This window comes from Strix aluco, chromosome 1, assembly GCF_031877795.1.
Source record: "Strix aluco isolate bStrAlu1 chromosome 1, bStrAlu1.hap1, whole genome shotgun sequence".
Lineage (NCBI taxonomy): Eukaryota > Metazoa > Chordata > Aves > Strigiformes > Strigidae > Strix > Strix aluco.
The window spans coordinates 150,944,598-150,966,210 of NC_133931.1; the positions used below are offsets into that span (position 1 = coordinate 150,944,598).

Below are 21,613 nucleotides of genomic sequence, written 5' to 3' on the forward strand. Positions count from 1 at the left end.
TGAGAGAGTTTATGTTACAATGTTCAACTTGGTGATCTTTTATGATCTCCATTAAGACTGGTGTATAAGAGCCTGGTAAATAAGGTGATGGTAAATCAGAGGCCCATTTAAAATTGTAATAATTCCTCCTGTTTTTTAATGATTTAAAACTAACACTCGTTCTTAGCTAGGTGTCCAGACCTACATGCTCAGATTTCTTCTTTTCTTCTCCAAATAAAATTTTGAGGAAATTTAGTTTTAGATGTTGCAGTATGGTGCTCTCATCTAACATTTGATATTTCTTTGAGTACAAACTGGTTTAATATTCTATGTTGAGTATGTGGCCAAATCAGTGAGAAGACATTTCTGTTATTTGAAACTGTCATTATGTAATTTGAACTTGAATTTTAGCCTCAGCTTGTTGCCAGAAATTAATTTGCAAAACCAATTTAAACAAACCTATGTCCAAACACTACTAAACTATTTTCTCAAGTCAGTTACTAATTAAAAAACTTCATTCTCAATTTAGTGAGTAACCACTTAAGGTAGTTTTACTTTATTTTTTCATATATATATATGAATATGTGTATTTATTTACAGAATTTAAGTTTCTGCCTGCACTTATGGAAACAGAACGATGATTTCTCCTGTTTATAAAGTTTTACTAATTTGTGATCTGAATAAAAATGTTTCGGATGGAAAGGATAGCATGATAATGAAATATCCTATTCCCAGGAGAAAAGAGTATACAATTGTGATTTTACTTACTGTAATGTCACTATGCATGCTACTTTCAAAAATATTGTTTATACTATTCCTATTATTTTCTTCTTCAAGGTCTCTGGGATGCATTTTATATGAGATGTGCTGTATGAACCATGCATTTACTGGACACAATTTTTTGTCTGTTGTGTTAAAAATTGTAGAAGGGGATACACCTTCTCTTCCTGACAGTTATCCAAGCAAACTGAATGCTGTGCTGTGCAGGTATGTTACTTTCTTGTTTAGCAGATTTTTAAGTTAATTTGGGAATTGCTTACTTATGACTTCTGTTTTTTAATGTTTCAGCATGTTAAATAAGAATCCTTCATTAAGACCAGCAGCAGCAGAGATCCTAAAAATTCCTTATATTGATGAACAACTAAAGGTATATAAGAAAAAGCGATAGCTGTTCACTTACCATTTGAGTATGTATTTTGCAAGAGCAGAATGGGGTAGAGAAAATGTGTTAAGAAAAAATAATTAGCTAGCAGTTCATGGGAACATTAATCCAGGGGACTTTCAGAGCTAAATTACAACTATGACTGAGGTAGTGAAGCAGTGAGAATTGAAGCTCTTGTCACTTTACATGCTTAATGTGGCCCCTTTTAAATGTTATGTGCAATAAGGAGAACAGGCATTTATGTGTAACAAGTGCAGATCATTTGGGCCTGGGTACATATGATCTCTAAAATGTTCTAGTTAGTCATAGTTTTAATGAAAAACAACGCATCTTGCTCTTTTGGTCCCTGCTTCAGTGTATATATTATTTGACTTTCTAAGAAGGTGGGGAAGGAAACCACTCAGTTTTTACGTTAGGACTGTATTGTATTATAGCTGAAGAGCCTGGATCACTTCAGCCTCAAGTGTTGATATCACTTCTATTTTATTGCCTTGCAGAATATACAGTACAATTTCACAAACATGACTGTAAAAGACAAGGCACTTAACTGGCAGAAAGAAGGTGCTCCCATTTTTGATGCTGTGTAAGTATTTTAAAGTGTTTTATGGGCAGCAGTACGTGAAATTACAGTGTTGCCAAATAATATCATGTTGTAAACACTTGTGTTAATCTCATTATGCTTTATATTTAGAGGCACCCATTCTGCAGAAATACAGAAGAACAACCATGTTAGTGAGATGCACAATTAAGATTCAGGGGAAAAAAAGGATTTGCAGATCAAGTATTTTATCATATAACTGTGTCAATTGGGCATGCATGTGTAGTATATGCATATGTTAATTTGGTACCAATTGATATGTAATTTATGACCTTTGTCTTTACATTTTGAAGGTTTAGATCATCATATTAGTTATGTGTTTCCTAATTTATAGTGCTGCTCTTTGTGTGCCTGCTAATTATTGAATGTGTTTCCTAAATGACACCAAGCTAAAAGTATATATACTTAAACTAATATTCAGCTAATACACCCATAGGATACTATTATATTTGTCTTGTAACTATAGTGAGAAATTAAGGCTAGCGATGTTCTTGGCTCTTACATCAGTAGTGCCTTCGCATATGATTTCTCTTTTAGGCACTGAATATATATTAAATTAATTGATTGTATTAAATTACAATATTGCAATGATTAAAGCAAATGTCAGCATGGGCAATTTCATTTTACCTTTGTAAATTAGCTCTGCAATTTAAATGGCATCTGGCCTTCCCCTTTGCTCCCTGTCCCTGAGTTTTCTGTACATGGTTTTGCTCTGTTAGGAGCTAGCATGCTCAAAATCAGGAGTTTGTGATCCTGTGCGGACACAGTGGACATCCCTGTTTCTTGTTTCCTCTAAATAATTGTCCAGTTATATTTAATTATATTTAAGTGCAGAGATGTTCCTTACAGATATACCATAAATAGTTTTGGGGCACTGAAATCTTGCCCAAATATTATGCCAACTCTATCTGAATTATATTGAGTATTTAACGCTTATTACATAACATATGGGAATCTTAAAGAAACTTTTAATCCATGCCTTTATTTTGTGGGTACAAGATTTAAACTTATCTATATACATCCAAAAGATTGTAGATGCTTTGAGGAAGCAGTATTTTTACCTGCAAATTATATACCCAGACTTCAAATATCCCCCTGCTTCTAGGACAGACTGAAAACCACTTTCTATTATTTGTAACACATACTATGATCCATTGTCATTAATTTGAATATGCTGAGTCTCATCACCTTCCAAATGGACATCATATATTGACAGAGCTGGCATATGGGGAGGACATTCTTGTATATCCCAGAATCTGTAACTATTTTTGTTCAAAAGCAAGTCTGTACTCTCAAGATGAAGAGCGAGTTCTAACTACAAACATCATGTTCTATATTTTTGTTAAAAGGAAATAGAAAGTCAGCTGCTTCCATGCAGAGGTCTAGAGATCCTAAAAATTGTGGTTTTGTTTGAGCATGGAAATTTACCTTGAGGTTTTCAAATTCAGGGCATCAATTTGAGAAAAAAATCCTAGGAGAAGCTTCACTATAAATTTTCTTCAAATGTGCTGAAGTCTGATTATTTTTGGCTAAATGTTTGGAATATACATAAAGTCATACTCTTATTATGAATTTCTCTCTATTTATGAGAATGTTAGCTGTCTGTATTGCTACTCATAAGCAAAATGCGAAATAATTTCTGCAATCTGAGATCTAAAGAGGTAGGTAAAATGAAATAAAAATACACAAAAAATGGTGGAGCAGAAAAGTGGAGGAGAAATAATTTAAACATAGCGAATTTCCCACATCCGCTGTAATGAAGCAATCCTCTAGTCTGAGTGAGTGTACAAGGAACTGCTTGTTATGGAGTCCTCCTCAATCATTGCTACTTTATATTTATCTTTTTTTTTCTCACCAGGAATTATTTTTGCCATGTATAGTTGAGTCTAGTTTCTTCTAGTAAAGGCCTCTAATGGCTTACTTTATTCTAGTCCCATGCAAGTCATAAATTTTAAATATTTAACTACGCATAAAGCTGTACAAGTTCAGTTTTGACTTGGATGAAAAATGGCTTCTTTTCCCAAGAGATTCTTATAATTTAAATTAGTTTTTTACAGGGGACAAGAAATATGTCTACATTATTCATACTTGAAGAGTTAGTTCCATTCTTATGAATAATTGAACTCTTCTTGTCTTTGTCCTTAGTCTTTCATATTTCACACTAATATTCATATCTTTACGCTATTTCCCTCTGTAGTCAACATTTGAAAAGCATAATGAATACTTCTCATTTATTAAAATTCTGATTTCTGGGCTCTTAGATGATCAGAACTGAATTTATCTCATAAGAGCAAAAATAGTAATTTGAAATGAATTGGTATCATAAATATATGGTATAATAAATATATATTGGTGTAAGTGAAACATAACTGCCAAGGCATTTCAAACTATGGTTTAATTTTTGTAATTACTGTAGGATATAAGATAAAAATCTGAGACTAATATCCCTTTTCTGATACAAGTCTAATATTGTTTTCCTGTGTTGATAAATACAGCTGAGATACATATGTCAATAATTCATGCTCAGCTTTCAGAGATGGTCTATGAAGACCATTTTACCAGTGAATTGTTATTATTGATTAGGACGAGAAATTCAACAGGACAACATCGTAATTATGTATGTCATTAAAGACATTAATATTCTCTTTTATTCTGGACATCCTCTAACAATTGACGTAAAATATATAGGTGATATTGCTTTTTTCTGTGGTTCTCATTTAAAGACTTGCGTTGTACTTGAAATATGCTCAGTAATGAAGCCTGACAGCGTAAATATTTCACTGTGCTTCAACATTTATTCTTTTAAGGAGCTGAGTTTATCTTTTTCCATTCTCACCTGAAATCCCTGAAATTATTCACGTTCTTCATGAATCTAAGTCTAAGTTTAAATATTTCAATTTAAAAGAGGCATTTTCTTTCCAAACTAAAGTCTGTTTAGTCTGTTACAGTACCTGTGATTTTCTAATTATTCCATTTGAAATGTCACTATGTTTCAATATCAAACCAAAATACTGATATTTACATTTTTATATGAAGGTGGGTTTGCATGCATTCAATTTCAGGCAGAGGAAAGTTCATTTGCGAACTCTGCAGGAACTGTCTGAAGTACAGAAAATGACACCGCGGGAACGAATGAGGCTGAGGAAGTTAAATGCTGCAGATGAAAAAGCAAAGAAATTGAAGTAAGTTGAGCATAACATTTGCATTGTGCTCTAACCATGCAGTTTTCCCCATCCAACAGTCTAACAAGATAGAACTGTCAAGGTAAACATAAAGCTAGAAAGGGTCTTCAGCTGCTCAAAGTGAATGGGGATTTTTATTTATGTAGGAAAAAAAGTCAGAACATTAGCCCAAAATGGGTACTTTGAGCATTGTGTTTCTGGTTAAATAAGCATATGAGAGATTTTCAGATGTGTTACAATAGGAGACTTTTTTTTAATGACTTGTCATTGCACAGTCTGAGGAGCTGGACATTTAGTTACAGTCCAGCTTTTGTCATTGTTTTGGCCTAAGAGATTTGCCACTAGAAGTTAACAGTTCAGAGGATACTCTTATCCAATGATCAAACAGGGGTAAGGGGCGTGTTATAAAGGCTTTATGATTTTGATTTTTTATTAAGTGAGTGAGACATAATAAAAGGGGGGATTTGAAGGAGAATAAGTACCATTTCTGAGTGGAAGCTGGAGAAACAGCTAGAAGGCTAAGTGTATATGCATGGATTCCTTTTTTAAATAAAAAGAAGAATATACTGTTTTGATAACACACTTGAGTTTTGCCCAGTTAAAAATACTCAATGTTTTATATGGTATGAATGAAAATCAGAAAAGCACCATATTAATTTTTAATTAATTTTTAATGTTTTCTTCAAAAGCATTTTGCAAAGTGCAATGTAAATTAACAAACATTTTCTCATTTATAGAGGTAAGAGGGAATAATTATTTTTGATCATGAGGAGTCTTAACCCTGTTGTGCCAAAGCAAGTTAACAATTCAATAAGGCAATGATGTCCTAGTACAGAAAAATACTGCAGGGTGACATGAAGCCTGAATTTATGGCTTCTGAAACTCTGCAGCTAAATATACCTGCAAGTCAGTAGTAATTGCAGTTGAGCGAAAATGCTCTGTAAAATCACATCCTAGCGTTACTTGTGCCAACTTGTGATTCCCATACCTAAAAGCTACAAAAAACCCCATAAAAGCCTTCATTTCATTTTTGGAAAATATGTCTGATGAACATTTATGTCTGTCTAACACTTACCATTTCATTTGATACCGGATATGGTATGTAAATTTATTCTCATTTGAAAAAAAAATCTCGTTGAATTGAAACCACTGTAGAAAAGGTATTAAATTTAACACCTCTTCTGCATGGTGTTTTCAATAATATGGTAGGCCAATTTTTGTACTTATAAATTAATAAATAGGAAGTCTGTCTCCTTCACTTTTTTAAAATGGATGGAGATTAGGAAATAATACTAATTGCAGGCTAGTTCTAGTTTGCTTTTCATTTTCTTTGCTTTCTTGCGTTTTAGTGTTTTCTATTTAGATGCATGGTTTTTTTTCCCCAGCAACAAAATGAAATGTATTTTTTGGTAATATAAAGACAACATATTAATCTTCAACCTCGTTCTCAGTCATGAATCTTTAAAATGATCTCTATTAATCTCGTGGTTATTGCCATCTGACTCTAGCTGAAAGTTTTTGAAACAGTGCAAAACCAGTACCTTCTCAGACTGGAGATCTGCTTTCAGCAGTTCAAATCTAGAGATTGATGGGAAGGAATATAGTAATGCAAACTGGAAGAGCTGCTTAATGTAGCACCTGGCTTAAGTAGTCCCACACAGAAAAACACAGTTACCAACTCTCCCCTAGGTGAAGTGTTTATAACACTCCAGTGTTGCATGCCTGTCTTCAGCTGAAACGTACCTGCACTACATGGTGGAATAAAGTCCAAAGTATTCAATATCTTTGGAAGAAACACAAAAGACTGGGACTAATAATTTACTATTTCTCAATTATATTATGCAAGTTGTGAAAGAAAAATATAATAGTGTTTGGAAATAACACCTGAAATCTCTTTGTGAGTTCACTAAAACTACCGTCACCTTGAGTAGATGCCACAAATGTTTGGCACTATATATAGAATTTGTTTTTCCACATCTACTTTTAGAGGATCCCTTTGTGCACTCTCTGGTAATGCATCCTAAACACAAGTATTCTGTATTTACAGACAACTGGCAGAAGAAAAATATCAAGAAAATATCAAAAGAATGCAAGAATTCAGGTCACGCAATTTTCAGCAGCTGAATGTCAATGTCCTACGTGTAAGTATGTGCTGTTGTTTTGGAGGCCTCATTTATGCATATTCAGTGTACAACACTTTTCTCTTTCCCACGTGCTTTCTTTAATACTAGAGGCACAGTCCTGTTCTGAGACTAATAATTTGGAAAGTGCGTTGAAGTCTGGATCTGTGATGAGGGAAAGTACATTCAGTTATTCAGATATGGTTCAACAAACTCTCTATTCATTGCACAATTTTCTTTTATTAAGTCATCCTTAAATCTACATCTGCTCTCTGAAATATACTTACTGACAGTCTGTGTGACATCAGAGTTCAAAATACATTCATTTTCAACATAAGTTTAGAATTGTAATCCCTTAAACACTCTAATCTGGCATGGCTGTGGGTTTTTTTCACTTGATTAGTTAAGAATATTAACATTTCAACTGGCTTTTTGGTAAGAATGAAGTCTTGGAATGACTCCCAGTGTAAGCTGTCCTTTGCTTTTAAGCTATGTGCAACAGAAGATAGGCCTGTTCAATTCCAGCACTATATCTCCTCATAGAGAGAACAGTGTCAGTTTGGAAATAGTCAGTGAAAGCACCACAGGAATAATGAGGTTTTGTTATGTGCTTTGTCTTGTACCTTTTCTTTCACATGCACTCTAGTTTCTATTTCCCATTGTGTCTGGAGAAAAAAATACGTTAAATCTGTCTCTGCTTATGGCTGAGTCACTACTAGTCACTATGGCTGAGTCACTACAAGTCCCAGCAGTTGTATAGATCAGGGCAACCATTGTATTGTGATCCTGCTGAAAGCTCTAACTGTACCTGTTTCTCTGTGCTGCTTCATTCAACTAAGGAATCTGATGAGCAGACTTCAAAACCCCTAATTCATTCTCAGCCAGTGTGCGACTATGTGTCCATAGGACGTGATGAACCAAGTGGAAGTGAGACAAGTCAATTCTGCATGTCTGAACTTACAGACCATGGTAAGAATTCAAAATTTGATGTTGAAATGAAACTATTGAGAAAGCAAGTTTTGATTTTGTCCTTTGTAGTTATTTTTTAGTGGGGAAACTGCAGTGTAAAAAGTGGTCAGAATTGTAAAGTAGTCAGAAAAATTACAAAGAGAGAATGAAAATAATCTAGGTGGACATATGTACAGCAGATGTACAGCAAGGTTATGTGGCAGGAGGTCTGTGTTCCCGAAGTTTTGAGTGACCTGTGAGCAGCGATGGAGGTGAACACACTTTCTCAAATGAGATGCTGAGTTAGAAGCACATCTTTGCACATATGAAGTGACTGGTGTTAGAAAAGTATTTCCTAAATTATCTCTCCAGTGCAAAAATGATTACAAGAATTCAGAGCGTTTGCACCTCTGGTACCCTTTGATGCCATTTTCTTTATCTACAATGACAGAAGCAGATGGAAACTCTTTAAACTGTGCTTATCTACACTGTCCTCAAATACTTAAGTACTGTCTAAAGAATATATATATATGTACTTTTCTGTAGATAGATGAACAAATAGTCAAGCTTTCCAAAAAGGGTCAGACTGTGGAAATGAAGAAAATATTTTAAGAACACATTTATATATTTTGTTTCTACAGTGTTTTGGAATAGCATCATACTCTTAAATATTGAAGTATCATTGTGTAAGCACTATTATGGTGATTTTTAATCACATTAGAGTCTTGTAAGTATGCATTAATATACTTTTAAGTATGAAAACTACTTTTCTCTAATAGCTCTGCCTTTTAGTGTTGGTTTATGTACATCTGTGAAGGTATACACCCTTAAATTAAAAGCATCAAAATCTGTTTGTGGTAGAGGTGGGTTTTTTTAATAGCAAATGTCCTTTTCTTTCAGTGTAGCCTCATTTATGTCTTATGTGGTTGGCTTGCTATTTCATAGTATAAGGAGGGATGACCTGTGTAGGAGAGAACTCAGCTGCTAGAAATACATGCTGGGGGGAGGGTGGGGAAGCTTGCAAATAGAGCACCAAGAGAAAGCAGTAAATGTGGGTGGGAGATGTACGAGGGGAAGCATACAAAGACACCTAAATAGAAACAGAACAACATGCATGAAAAGAAAGAAACTGATGTTCCTGCCTTTAGAGGTCATTAAGCTGTTAAGCTATAATGACAGAAATTAGATGCGTTTGTATCTGTGATGCGAAAGTTGGGTCAATCCATTGTACAAAACTGAATGCATGTTTAATTGCTTTTGCCAGAGTCTCTGACATTGAAGTGGTGGGTTTATGAGAAAAAGGAGCTGTGGATAGGCAAGAGAAATTATATGGTTTCTCTTCCTTGCTTTGTGAATACCTTGTTATTCCCCAAGCTGATGTCAAAGCTGTTACTTACTCTATTCAGTATTCATACTCTTCTTTTCTTTAAACATTTCAGTGCAACCATGCATAACCTACGTGTCTAATTATTAAGTTATTAATGTCATCATTGTATTTGAAAATCTAGAAACAGTTTCAGCTATTGATTTTTCAATAGAATTTGGTTCTTGATCCATAAGCTATACAATAGAAAAACAAGAAAACTACAAGCAAGGCTATAAAGTGGTTTTATAAAGTTGTCTTACATGTTAATAAATCTTGCTAACCCGTACTAGGTTAGCAGAAGAAGTTACACTACAAAAAACAGACTAACAAGCTCCCTAGTTGTAATTAATAACTAAAAACTGTTGAGGAAGGGGAGAAAAGACAGGAGAATGCCAAGGAGGCTCAGCAGCAGCCTTCAAATTACTTCAGCGCCTACCTAAAAATCCTCTCAGGAATGGGAAAAGCTGGTGGGGAACAGCTAGGGATAGCACCCCAATCCCAACAGGTAAGGAGGAAAGTTCAAACTATCTTTGGCTCATATCCTGCAGTCCTCAAAAAAATTTGCAACATGAGCAGAAGAGAAGAACAGGGCTTGGAGGTTTGAAAGACCAGGCTCTTAGAGGGTTAGGGAGAGGCAGAGAGAATAAAACACCTTACACTCTGGTTTCACTGAAAATTATCTAAAGCATTATGAAACACAGTTGTATGTCATTGGGGAAGGTGTCAGATATAAAGCTCAATGTTTAGCTTTAGTAAGTAGATTTGAAAACCAAGGCATCTTGATCCAGTTTTAGCAGTGGTAGTTACACTTACTGAAAGCTGGGAAAAACAAGGCAGTGTAGTTAGATAAACAGAAATCACTACAACAATTCGGGGTTTTGGACTTCACAGTGGATGAGTTTCAGCAAAGTCAAACACATTTAACTGCTGTAGACTTCCCTGGGAAGTTTAAGGTTCTCTCCATGTTTGTTTTATGTAATCAACAATGATCTTCTGAACTTTTTAAATTCTAATTACCAGCCCCGTGCACTTGAGAGACATTTGAAAGAGTTCTCTGAAATCACAAATAGCTGACCAATTTGTTAGTCTTCAAGCAGGTTTTATTTTTTGGAATATGAAAGAATCTGAGTGGACCCTGTGCTTTTGATGTTGAGATGAACTCAGTCTATTACAGCAAAAGGTTCATCCAGATTGTTCACAGTTAGTACAACAAGTTCTTCTGAAACTTAAAGAAATAAGCGGATTCTTATTCTTAGAGAGAGATGCTGCAGGCAATGTAAATACTATTTTTTAACAACAAAATGAAGCTAGTTTTTTCAATATCACGTTCCTTACTATGCCATCCAGCATTACTGTGCAGATTTATTCTTCCCTCAAAGAGACTAGGAATGCTGCTGAGTCCTGTGGAACTGATTGAGAGCATGGTTTTTAAATATGACTGTTCAGATGGCACTTGCTAAGCCAGACCAGCTTGCAATGACTGGTGCACCAGGCATGCTGTTGCCTTTCTTCCTGTTCACTTCTTGGGTTCCAGGCACGTGTTCTGCAATATCCCCCATGCCTCAGCAGAAAATAAAGAACTTGGCAAGGGGGGAAAGATCAAAGAAACATGAACTTTTGCAGACAGAAATCACTTTGAAATTCTTCTGTGCTTGCATTACTTAAGCTCAAGAAGAAAGGGATTCACCATTTGCTTCTCTTCAGTGGAAAAAGTTATAGCTTCAATTTGACCATCAAGTCCAGACTGTGGCTGCCGTAGGCATCTACTCATACCGTCCCTTTCCTAAAGAATTTGACTTGTTTTATACACTCTGGACAGTTCTCCCTGCTTCTCTGTGTAGAAAGCTGCTCCTGGACCAAAATATTGCAGTGCTTGTGTATCTTCTTATTTCTGGCTTAGATTAACTTCTGGCTGTTTCATGCCAATATTTTTAAGATGCATTGCCTTACTGCCTTGCAGCTTAAGTAGTTCTCTTCCTTCCTTTGCTTATTCTCCTCATGTTTTTATAGGCAGCAGTAATATTCTTCTGTGTAAAACCTCTATATAATACTTCTGTATTATTCATATGTGCTAACACTGGTCACTTTTAGCATACCTGAACCTTCCTTCCTTTTTCTTTCCTTAAAATGCTTCCAAGCTTTTATATCCCAATTTACAATAGATTATTCTGGTTTTAATGCTTAAGCTCATGACTCCATTTTTTGAATTTTCTCCTTTTCCATTATTCCAGTTCTCAGGATCACCCAGTGTTCGTTGTTGTACTATCCTGGTCCTGCTTTGTATTGGTGATGCACTCCAGCTTAGCTTCCAAAAAGGAGTGCTGTGCATGCTAACTCCAGCAAGGCAGACCTCTCCCTGGCTGGCTGGGCAGCACTGCTTTCGGTTACCCAGCAGCGTGTGGCTTCTGCACCCTTACCAACCTCTTTGTGATCAGCACGCTTGCATCAACAGAAGTGTTTGCAGAGCTGCTCTGCAGTGCTGGCTGAGCTTTCAGGGAAATCAAGTGTCCTTTCCTAAAACAGCAGCCTGCATGATTAGGAGAACTCATAACCACACAAGCATGGGACATCTTCTTGGCATGCAGTGGCAGCAGGATAAATAGGCAGGCACACGGGGTTGTTCAGGAATATTTCTGTAAATCTTCAGGTTCTGGGACTTTGTCTTTCCAGTTCCTTGATTTAGCTGCATGCATGCTAGAGCAAAGGATTCATTTGGTTTGGCTATTACTTTTCTCCACACTGCAGATATTCAGAGAGTCATGGCAGATGGTAGGTAACCTTCCTTGCAATAGTGAAGGTTTAAAAATGTGTTTTAAATTTCTGTTTCTCTTAAGTTACTCTAAGTTTCTTAACAGTTTTGCATCTTTACTCATACAATCTAGAGTAAAAAATGTTCCCTTTAAATGTAAAAAGACAGGCAACGGGGTTGTTAAGAAAGAGGAGCCTGGAAAAAATTACTTTTATAATTATAATTAACCATATCAGGTAAATGGCTGAAGTATGTTGAGAGTATCATTAGAACAGTGTATACTCTTACTCTACTGCTTCAGCTAATTAGACCACTGATGTATTCCTTGGAAATGTAAACCTTTGTAAATAGGTTTTATTAATTATTTTTTATATAATATATTTTTTATATTTTATAGTTGTGTTTAATATTAATTGAAAAATGTTGATGCCTCCATCTTATGTGTCCAGGAATTTATGAAACTGTAATCATACAAATAATTTAAAACTAGGATGGACAGTTAAGAGCAGTTAAGAATATATTGTACTACTGGGAACAGTTTTGCTTTACTATAGATATCTTCATGTCTTTTCCATCTCCAGTTTGTCCAGGTACAAGCAAGAGACAAAAGAGCTGAGATAAATTTCGTACTGAGATTGTTCTCAGAGACACTGAGCCACCATCAGTGTTAAACAGAAATATTTGTGTGTCAAAAATACATATGAGTATCTGTATGCTTCATTTAATTTCAAGGAATAGCATAAAATTACTAATGATGAATAACTAAATGCCCTTTGTATTTTCATTTGGATTTTTTTGTTTTATGCTACATTTCTCCAGCTCATTTTATTGATTAAATATTTCTGAATATTTAAAAAGCATATTTTGCAGATCCTGGCAATGAAGCAGGAATGGGCAATGCAAAAATTGTCAGGATAAACCTGTATCTGTATTTTCTATTTTTGCTGATACCTATCTAGGAAGTAAGTCATTCATCCCCTCTGATTATTATCAAAAAGAAAAGCCACCTTGCAATTAACTGCTTAACATCACTTCCCCCCATCAGCCCGCCCTGTCTCTTGACCCATTTCTTTACAGAAATTATCTCCATTTGGACTAGGATAGATAGGCCAATGTGCATTTTTCTGGGGATCACTGTATGTTATGTGCATGTACTTAGTGGTTTTGTGAAAATAATGGTGAGGCAAATTATATTGTAATACTGACAACTAGAGCTCAGTGTATCTATAAGAAAAAAAATGCTGTAAAAAAGAACTGTCTGTATTTAACTGATCATTTTCATGAATGATAATGAGTGCAGATGGAATAAAATTATTCATTTTCTAAAACATGAGCAAAAATATTCAACCAAAAAATAAAAGTATCCATGAGCTACACCCAGCCTTGATGTTATGGATGAATATGGTCAGTGCCTTCCCGTGCCAGCTAGAACAAGGCTGTTCCAGCTAGGCAGGTTCATTAGATGTTTAATGTTTAATGATGTGGCCTCCTTCTAAAGAGCTACTGGAACCATCATGTAAGTAATGCATTACTTTCTGATATAGCAATATAGTTCATCTTCATCTACTAATTAACTTTATTGATTTCGTAGTCTACTTTCCTGATTATAAAAAAAGGTAACCAGAAGAGCAGATACCCAAATTTTCCAGAGAACTGGATATTGATAGAAGTTTAGGATGTTGAGGGTCATCTTTTCCATGGATTTTGTAGTACTGGTAGACCACTGTGACTTTTCTGTGTGGGCTACAACACACTGGGCTAGGTAGGATGGAAAATTGCAGCTCAGTCACTACATCACATGAATTATTTGAGTGCAGGTCCTTTTCTTTGGTTACAGTGTCTTCTAATGAAGCCAGACTTTACAGCATAATTCCTCTCAACTCTGTGTACAACTTGATTCCTAATGACTAGCTCTAAGTTTGCAGAGGTGTTTAATAAATAGGAAACACTAATTATGGGGACTGACTTGTAAAGAATCCAGAGAAATCTTTATCAGAGCATGCATTGTACTTATCCCTGTGGGAAATTAGTGTGGAATATCTGAAGTTTCTTAGTTTACTACATAGAAAATCCCCTAGGTAGGGAAGCTCAGTCTTTGCAGTTGAAAAAAGCATGAAGAGCAAGGCATAATCCTGTTATACAACAGTAATAGCTAAATGTTCAAGGTTTCTGATTCAATTTCTACAGTAGAACTTGCCTTGAAATTGGCTAAAAAATCATAAACTGTATCTAAAAGTGCTTCCAGATAGCTCAGTGCAATTACAGATGCAACAAAAACTACCATTTCCTTACCATTATCTTTGATCCTTCTGATTTGGGTCAGTTTTTACAGTTGAAAGATACTGGGTTGAAAGCTATCTCCATTACCAAAATCCCATACTTCTTACAGAAGCCATAAGGAGTGTTAAATTCAACAAGCTACAGTCTAACAGGCGTGAAAACTTAAAGCCATGCACTGGCATTTGTGGCTAAAAGTGCCACTTTATATTCATATCAATTTCACAGCTGATGAGACATGGTAAACGAGAGTGGGGAAGATTTTTTTAAGTATTCAAGAAATTATTTATGCAAATACATCCCTCTTTCTAAAGGCTTGTCCTCATTGCAGCACTAAAGTGCCTGGAATGAAAAAGACAATGTAGCAAAACAACACTGGACATAAGGGCCACAGATAAATGATTGTATCTTGCATTTTTGGATTGCCAGTACATTACTAGTTGGGGCTTCACCTGCGTTCACATCAATGTCTTGTCGGAGCCCAGGTCTGCATAAACTACTACTCTGCCTTTAATAGACATGTTTGTGAGTGGGAAGGGGTCAATTTAAAGGAGCAAAATAGCTTGAGCTAACTACTTGTGGTGTTTAATTTCTTTGTATAGGAAAAGAATGTAAAAAATTAAAGACATATAAATTAAAGGGACATATATGATCTCTACAATCTGTGTTATATTCCTTTTTATTTCTGTATACTGAAAAGATTATAACATGTTAAATTACTTAGCTTAATATGTTGCAATACACTACACCTGGCAACCCCCTGATTTCATTACAATTCCAAAATAGCTAAGTACATTACAGTAATTGCATACATTCTTTCTGTGTTTCCATTGCTAATTGTAAGTTATGGGATATATTGCTTTGAATTTCAAGTGGGCAAAGTTCAGTTGACTCTCAAATAGGAAATCTTCACTCACAGAATATTGTGGGGGTTTTTCTAGTCTTATTTTTACAAGCTTTGTTGAGAAATTTTCAAGGGTGTTTTTTTTTTAAATCTTGGAAGGTTAAAAGCCTGTAATATTTCTGAGCACATCTTTAGGCATCTCTGCACATGCATATTTTTTTTAGTGACTGTAAACCAGTACTTATGCATACTGATTGAGTAGCTGAGTAACACTCCAAAATATGATCATACAAGCAATCACACTGCTCAAAGTCTTTTAGAAGAATCACGTCTTGTTTTGTTTTCCAGTCTGACAAGTCAAAATAGAACAGAATAATATTTATAAGTGGCATTAGACACCTTTCTGCATTATTCTTATTATAGAATCCTTTGTATAACCAGAAAGATTTGTCTCAATTAAGAAGACAGTGTTGCAGTGACTTCTACTGTGGGTTACCCATTGGTCTCCTCTTTCATGTGGTTACCCTAGTTCCATGATCATAACGTGTATTTCCTGACTTGCTACTTGCTGAAATGATACCATGGGGTGCTTGCAGAGAGAAACATGCCTGTTTAGTTCTGGTGTTTGCAGCTACCTGTCCTTGTCCTTGCCATGTAGGGTGACAAAACTCCTGAGACTCTCACAGGGTCTGAAGGTGTAGGCACGCTGGGAGCATACCCCTCTGACCTGCTCATCTGCCTCAGGCAGTCTCTGCTAAATTCAGCAGGAAAACTGAGTTTTTATTTGACAGTATGTTTTGACTGATCAAAAAAGTTTAAAATAACTCAAGGACGAAGGTAGTTTTAAATTGATGTTGTAAGGTGTCTTTGTGGTCATTTTTCCTTTAATTTACAGCTCTTGCTCTGTTCCTGCTGGAAACTGTGCAAATAATAGGGCAACCTTTACAATAATAGGGCCTCTTTGTGCATAAAGGAAATGGCTTCCAAGACTCACTAAGTGCTCCCTGTTATTGACTACATCTCTATGTTGTTCTTTTCATTCACCCATTGGTACTAAAAGGAATTCTGAATATTTGGTAAATTTTTAGACTTGCTGAACTTTAAACCATGCTTGAAAGGCAGCATGGCTTCATCTTCATTGTCATTGCCTACCAGAGCTCCCATTTCTGTATGCATGACAATTAGAAAATCAGAAGAAAAAAAACAACAAACAAAACATTCAGAAAATTAGGGGAAAAATGTGACAAAAACATCCTGTCTTGCTGTTCTTTTTCGTTAACAACTTCTTTTAGCAATTCCTTTCTTCCTCTTATGCTTTGTCTCTGTACCTACTGATAAAATATCAGGAGGTGGAAAGTTTCGGGAAAAGAACTGTGTCCTTCAAATAAAACATTTTTCTTGGAAATTTTATTTTGGTTAAATAATTTCTCTTTGGAAAAACATTTTGTTACTAGGTATTTCCTTTCTAACATCAAGTTGTAGAAGATCTCCATAAGGCTACTCTGATTTATATCCTCTTTAACTCTGTTTTTCCTAGTCATTTTGCAACACGTAAATCAGCACTCAGTGAGGCCCACAAGTGAATTGAAGCTTTTTTCCTTTTTAAAATGCTAAAAAGAGAATTATAAAGTATTATGTTTGACTTTGGTCATATTTCTAGTTCTCACATAGACAACCCATTCTACTTCAATCTATGCTCTACATGGCCATGTCGGAAGGTAATTCTTTTAATGGTTTCATAGTCCTTTTGTGCTTAGCCAAAAGGATCATACAAGACTTTCATGGGCACAAAAGTCCTGTTACATCCCTTAGTTAATTTCTTAAAACATTTTCTGAGAGTCTTTTTCAGCCTAGTTTAGAAGAGCTGGACAAAACCTTCACTGACTTTCTTAACAATGAAGCTTCAGAGCTTAATAATGTGTATCTTGTCTATAGCTGACCAAAGGATGGCGATTCTCTTTGATGGAAACTTTTAAAGTTGAAGTTTTTTGTCTTGCACTGGAAAAAAAACCCCAAACCAATCAGAGTGAGCTTAAATGATAATAATGGAGTTATCTTATTTTTCCTAATTGTATGAGTATTGACATGGGGTGCAGAGTCCTTGCTCTCCTTTGCGGTAGAATTTCCCATTCAGTATTATGTCACTCAGGGAAACATATCTCTATGTTTCAAACCTCTTCCTAGTGACAGTGCTTAAGCTCTTTTTGTTTTCTCCCTTGAAGGGAGAAATCCCCTTCTGTTTTCACCCTCTGTGTTAACTGATGCACTGTTCCAAGGAGTGCTGGCCAGCCCTGTTCACCGTCTCCTTTTACCAGTGATTTGTGAGAATGTGTACACATTGCAGGGCCATACAGAAACAGGCAAGTTTCTGGTAAGTTTGTGAGTCTGTATGTTAAATATGTGCACACACACAGATAGATATGGGGTAATTCTAAACAGTTTGTTTGTGGAGCATCATGTAACCACAGAATCATAATATAATTTTGGTCAGAAGGGATCTGTGGCAGTCTAGTCCAACCCCCTGCTCAAAGCAGGTCTGATCAGGTCAGGTTGCTCAAGGCTGTGTCTGGTCAAGTCTTGAACACCTCCAAGGACTGAGCTCCTACAGCTTCTTTAAACTCTGTTGCAGTATTTGATCACTCTTATTGTAAATTTTTTTTTTCTAACATCAAATTGGAATTTATCATGTTCCAGCTGATGTTTGTTGCCTCTTGCACCTCTGAGAAGAGTCTGGCTCCATCTTCCTTTTATCCTCTGATACGAATAGTCACAGGCAGCAATAAGGTTTCCCCTTTACTTTCCCTTCTTAGGGCTGAATGAACCCTGCTCTCGCAGCCCTTCCTTGCACCCAGGTTCTCCAGCCCCCTGCCCAGCTTGGGGGCTGCTGCGGCATTTGCTCCCATAGGTAATGCCTGCTCAGAGGGGATCAAACTGGAATTTGCTGATGAGTTGCCACAGAAAGGAAAGGAGAAGGGGCACCTTCACACTATTGATGAGGTCCTGCTGGTGGGCTATCTTGCAGCCCAGCGCAATGCAGAAGGAAAAGGCAGAGGAATGCTTTGCTCTTGCCTCAGTCCCCAGCATGGCTCATGTACACGGCCTTGCAGGGGGGCAGTGCAAGAGTGTGTGTCCTGGACCCTCCTCTTAATTTTTTGAGCTCTCTGTGGTGGTGTGTGGTAGCAGAGATGTGGTAGCACCACTTTTGAGTGTCTTGGTTCATGTCACCATAATGTTAAGAGTGCATTATATCTCATGACAGTATATGTTTGTCGGAGCAGTCGAATGACTTGCTCCTCACTTTGCTGTCTGTAATACTGCCCAGACCAAGGAGCATAGCTACATGGAACTATAGCAGTTTTTAACTTAAGAAGGGAAAGTGACAACTAAGAAAATCTGCCTTTTTCCAGAGATGTGATGAAGCCTTGGGATTGAAAAAGTACAATAGTCCTTAAGAGCCAAGTGTGACTTTGTTACTGTGAATACAAGTGGTGACAATGAACATATGTTATACTGTTTCTTCTTCTCCTTTTTTTAAATAAAAGGGGCCTTACTTATTGTTTTCTGCATGCACTGGAATAGGAGAATGCTGCATCAATGAACCAATTATGACTTCAAGGCAAGAGAAAATTAAAGATATTTATCAAAGTATTTTCATCTCTTTGGAGAAAACTGTTGTTGTTGCCAAGTTACCATGCTACCTGAAACAAGTTCTTGGTGGATTTAAGCAAAATATTACAAGTATTGCATTCCTTTGTTTTCTTCATAGCTTATCCTCTTGGAAAATAACTGTGCTTTTATGATTTTTTTAGATGATGGCTTTTTACCCTTCCTTCCACTATTAACATCATGTTACTATATAGAAAGAAATCTAAAGAGGAATGTTATTATTCAAAGCTCATTTTCTTTTGAATATCTAATAGCAAATATCAAGTGTCTCAATGCTATACCTAAACCTCCTAGCAATATGTAAGCAATTCCTGAGTTTTTTCTGAATGAAGTGCTCTGTAAGCAAATAAAAGATACCGTGACTGGCCTTAGTGTAATATGCACAGCTAGATAAAACACAGAGTATTTTCAGAGATCAGCTGACAGACCAGGGGGCATGAGGGGGCAGAAGTAGCTGTAGAGACCTTTCTTTGTGCTCCATATGGGGCATATAATTATGCTGTATCAGAGGGAGAAGAGGAACCTGAGGGACAAGTGTATTACAGTGGTGTTGCAGCCATGAGGCTGCATGTTCTACCAGTATTAGAAAACTTTATGTTGGATGTTACCATCACCTTTCTTTTGCAAGGGTCTGCGAGGAAAGCAGAGTCCCTGCCTCCACACGTATGCTGCACAGGGTGACTCTGCCACATGCAGGGAACGGGGTGGTTTGGGCTCACTGTGCTCTGCAGACCAGGAGTGTGGTGTGAGCAAGGGGGTCCAGTGGGCTGCAGATGGTGTCAGGACCCTCTTAAATGTGATGCTCTTCTTCTCCCAGTCCAGCAGTCGAAGCGAAGAGGAAGGGTACCCTGGATTCTGCAGCAGCAGTTTCGTTTCAAATTTCAATTAAACACAATAATAAAAGTTTTCTTTTGTGGGAAAAAAATTTTGGTTTGGGGGGGGTTCTTCTCCTGCAAGCCCATGTATTGATCCTTTTTTTTTTTTTTTTTTTTTCCCCAAACTAAGAAAGGTGAAAAATAGAAACAGGAAGGATTAGAAATCGTGGCAATGGAGTATGGTGCTGTTATGCAGCTTCCATAAATATATTAAAACAGAGAAGTCTGAGTGAAAATGTGTCAGCATTTTGGAGGTAAATTAAGTTTATAAAAAAGGAAGTACTTTTAAAAATACTTTGGAGACAGTAGATAGTAGAGATCGTATCTCAACAGGAGAGCTCAATCACCTAGTGCTGCAGATAAATACATTTTCCCTTTTTTCCTGACTTCTCTTTCTTATGCCTTAAAGATTAGAATTACTCCTCCTGCCCAAACTCCAATGTCTTTTAATGGATTTTAACTGTATTCCGCTGTTTAAATCCTTCTGATTTTTTTATCCACGTGAAACAAATAAAAAAAAAAAACCCATCTATTAAGCATTCTTTATGTCATATTGTTTGAATTTAATTTCTTTCAATGCAGTATATTTCTTTAAAGTGGTAGATTTAATTGGGGAGAATGGCAGAAATCAGCATTGGCTAAAGTTAGGACTATGGTGATTTACGACAGCTGAATATTAAGTGTCTTTTATCTTCAACTAACATTTCTTGTAATAATACTACGCAAAGACGGATACCAAACATTTTCTTTTTGAAAACTGTTAACATGAAAACGTTGTTTCTTGGCTTGGATGTAACTTATCTTGATAAGTCAGTAAGGGACTGCCTGAAATCAAAGCATGGGGGTCAGCACTCCTGGGGTATTTCTCTCCATGAATCTTAGAGCTACTGATGGGATGGCTGGTGAGCCAGGCTCCCTTGTCTTCTGATCCTGTCTCTTGCTGCTGAGCCATGTCTCTTTGCCTTGCAGCTTTCTGTCTAGAAAAGTGGGAATCCTGCTTTTTATTCAAATAGTCACCACAGTCCAGCCTCTGCTTAAAATTCAACATGTGCTTAAGTGCTTCTGCTGAGACAGAACAGCTCCCTGAAGCAGATGCAATCAGGCCTCAAGCCGTTTCACTAACTCCTTACTTAGGGAGTCTGGGATGCTAAAGGATTTCACCCAGAGCAGAGTGACTGGGGTGTCTTTCATACTGTGATGAATATCTTGAGTTTTAATAATAATTACTGTACTTCATAGGCTCATTGGCTATATTGATATTGCACTCACTGCTATTACTAAAACTTGTGATATTAATAAATCAAGAGAGCATGATACCCTGCGTAGTCTGCGTAGCTTGACTTTACATCAGTTTCTTTTATTTTGTTATGCTTTTGCTTCAGGAAAGTTTGGAAAAAGATACAGATTTTATTTCTTATATCTTTTAAGCATGTGGCTGGTATATATGGTTTTCCATTTTAGCTTAGCAGTTGTATTCACCACAGGTTATGTGTGTTAGAGAAAAACATTCTGGGGCATAATTTCAGCTCACAAAAGCCGGATTCAATTCAGTGCTGACCCTGCTTTGACTAGATGATCCCATGAGGTCCTTTCCAGCCTGAATTATTCTATGGTTCAGTGATTTCAGCCCAAAATCAATATAGATCCTTTAAGGTCATTAATTTATATATGATGAGGATCTGACTTTTTGCCAGATAGAGCTTTAACACTGCTTATCATGTCATCAAAGATGAACATTTTAATCTGAGAACCTATGCCTGGATTTCAATTACAGAATGCATTGCTAGTGATATAACGTGAGTGCTATAAAGTTCATTTTATCTTTTTTAAGATCATATATTTTTTCT

General features: G+C 36.3%; 1 protein-coding gene across 2 annotated transcripts in view; it reads left to right on the forward strand.

The window, feature by feature from the left end:
• Positions 1–21,613, forward strand: part of NEK11 (NIMA related kinase 11) — a 123,173-nt gene that overhangs the window by 41,159 nt on the left and 60,401 nt on the right. For both annotated transcript variants that reach the window (XM_074840014.1, XM_074840024.1), the window contains exons 8-13: positions 817–966; positions 1,048–1,126; positions 1,639–1,724; positions 4,802–4,921; positions 6,969–7,062; positions 7,881–8,010. In XM_074840014.1, the coding sequence (XP_074696115.1) occupies positions 817–966; positions 1,048–1,126; positions 1,639–1,724; positions 4,802–4,921; positions 6,969–7,062; positions 7,881–8,010 (659 nt within the window). The remainder of the gene's footprint in view (positions 1–816; positions 967–1,047; positions 1,127–1,638; positions 1,725–4,801; positions 4,922–6,968; positions 7,063–7,880; positions 8,011–21,613) is intronic.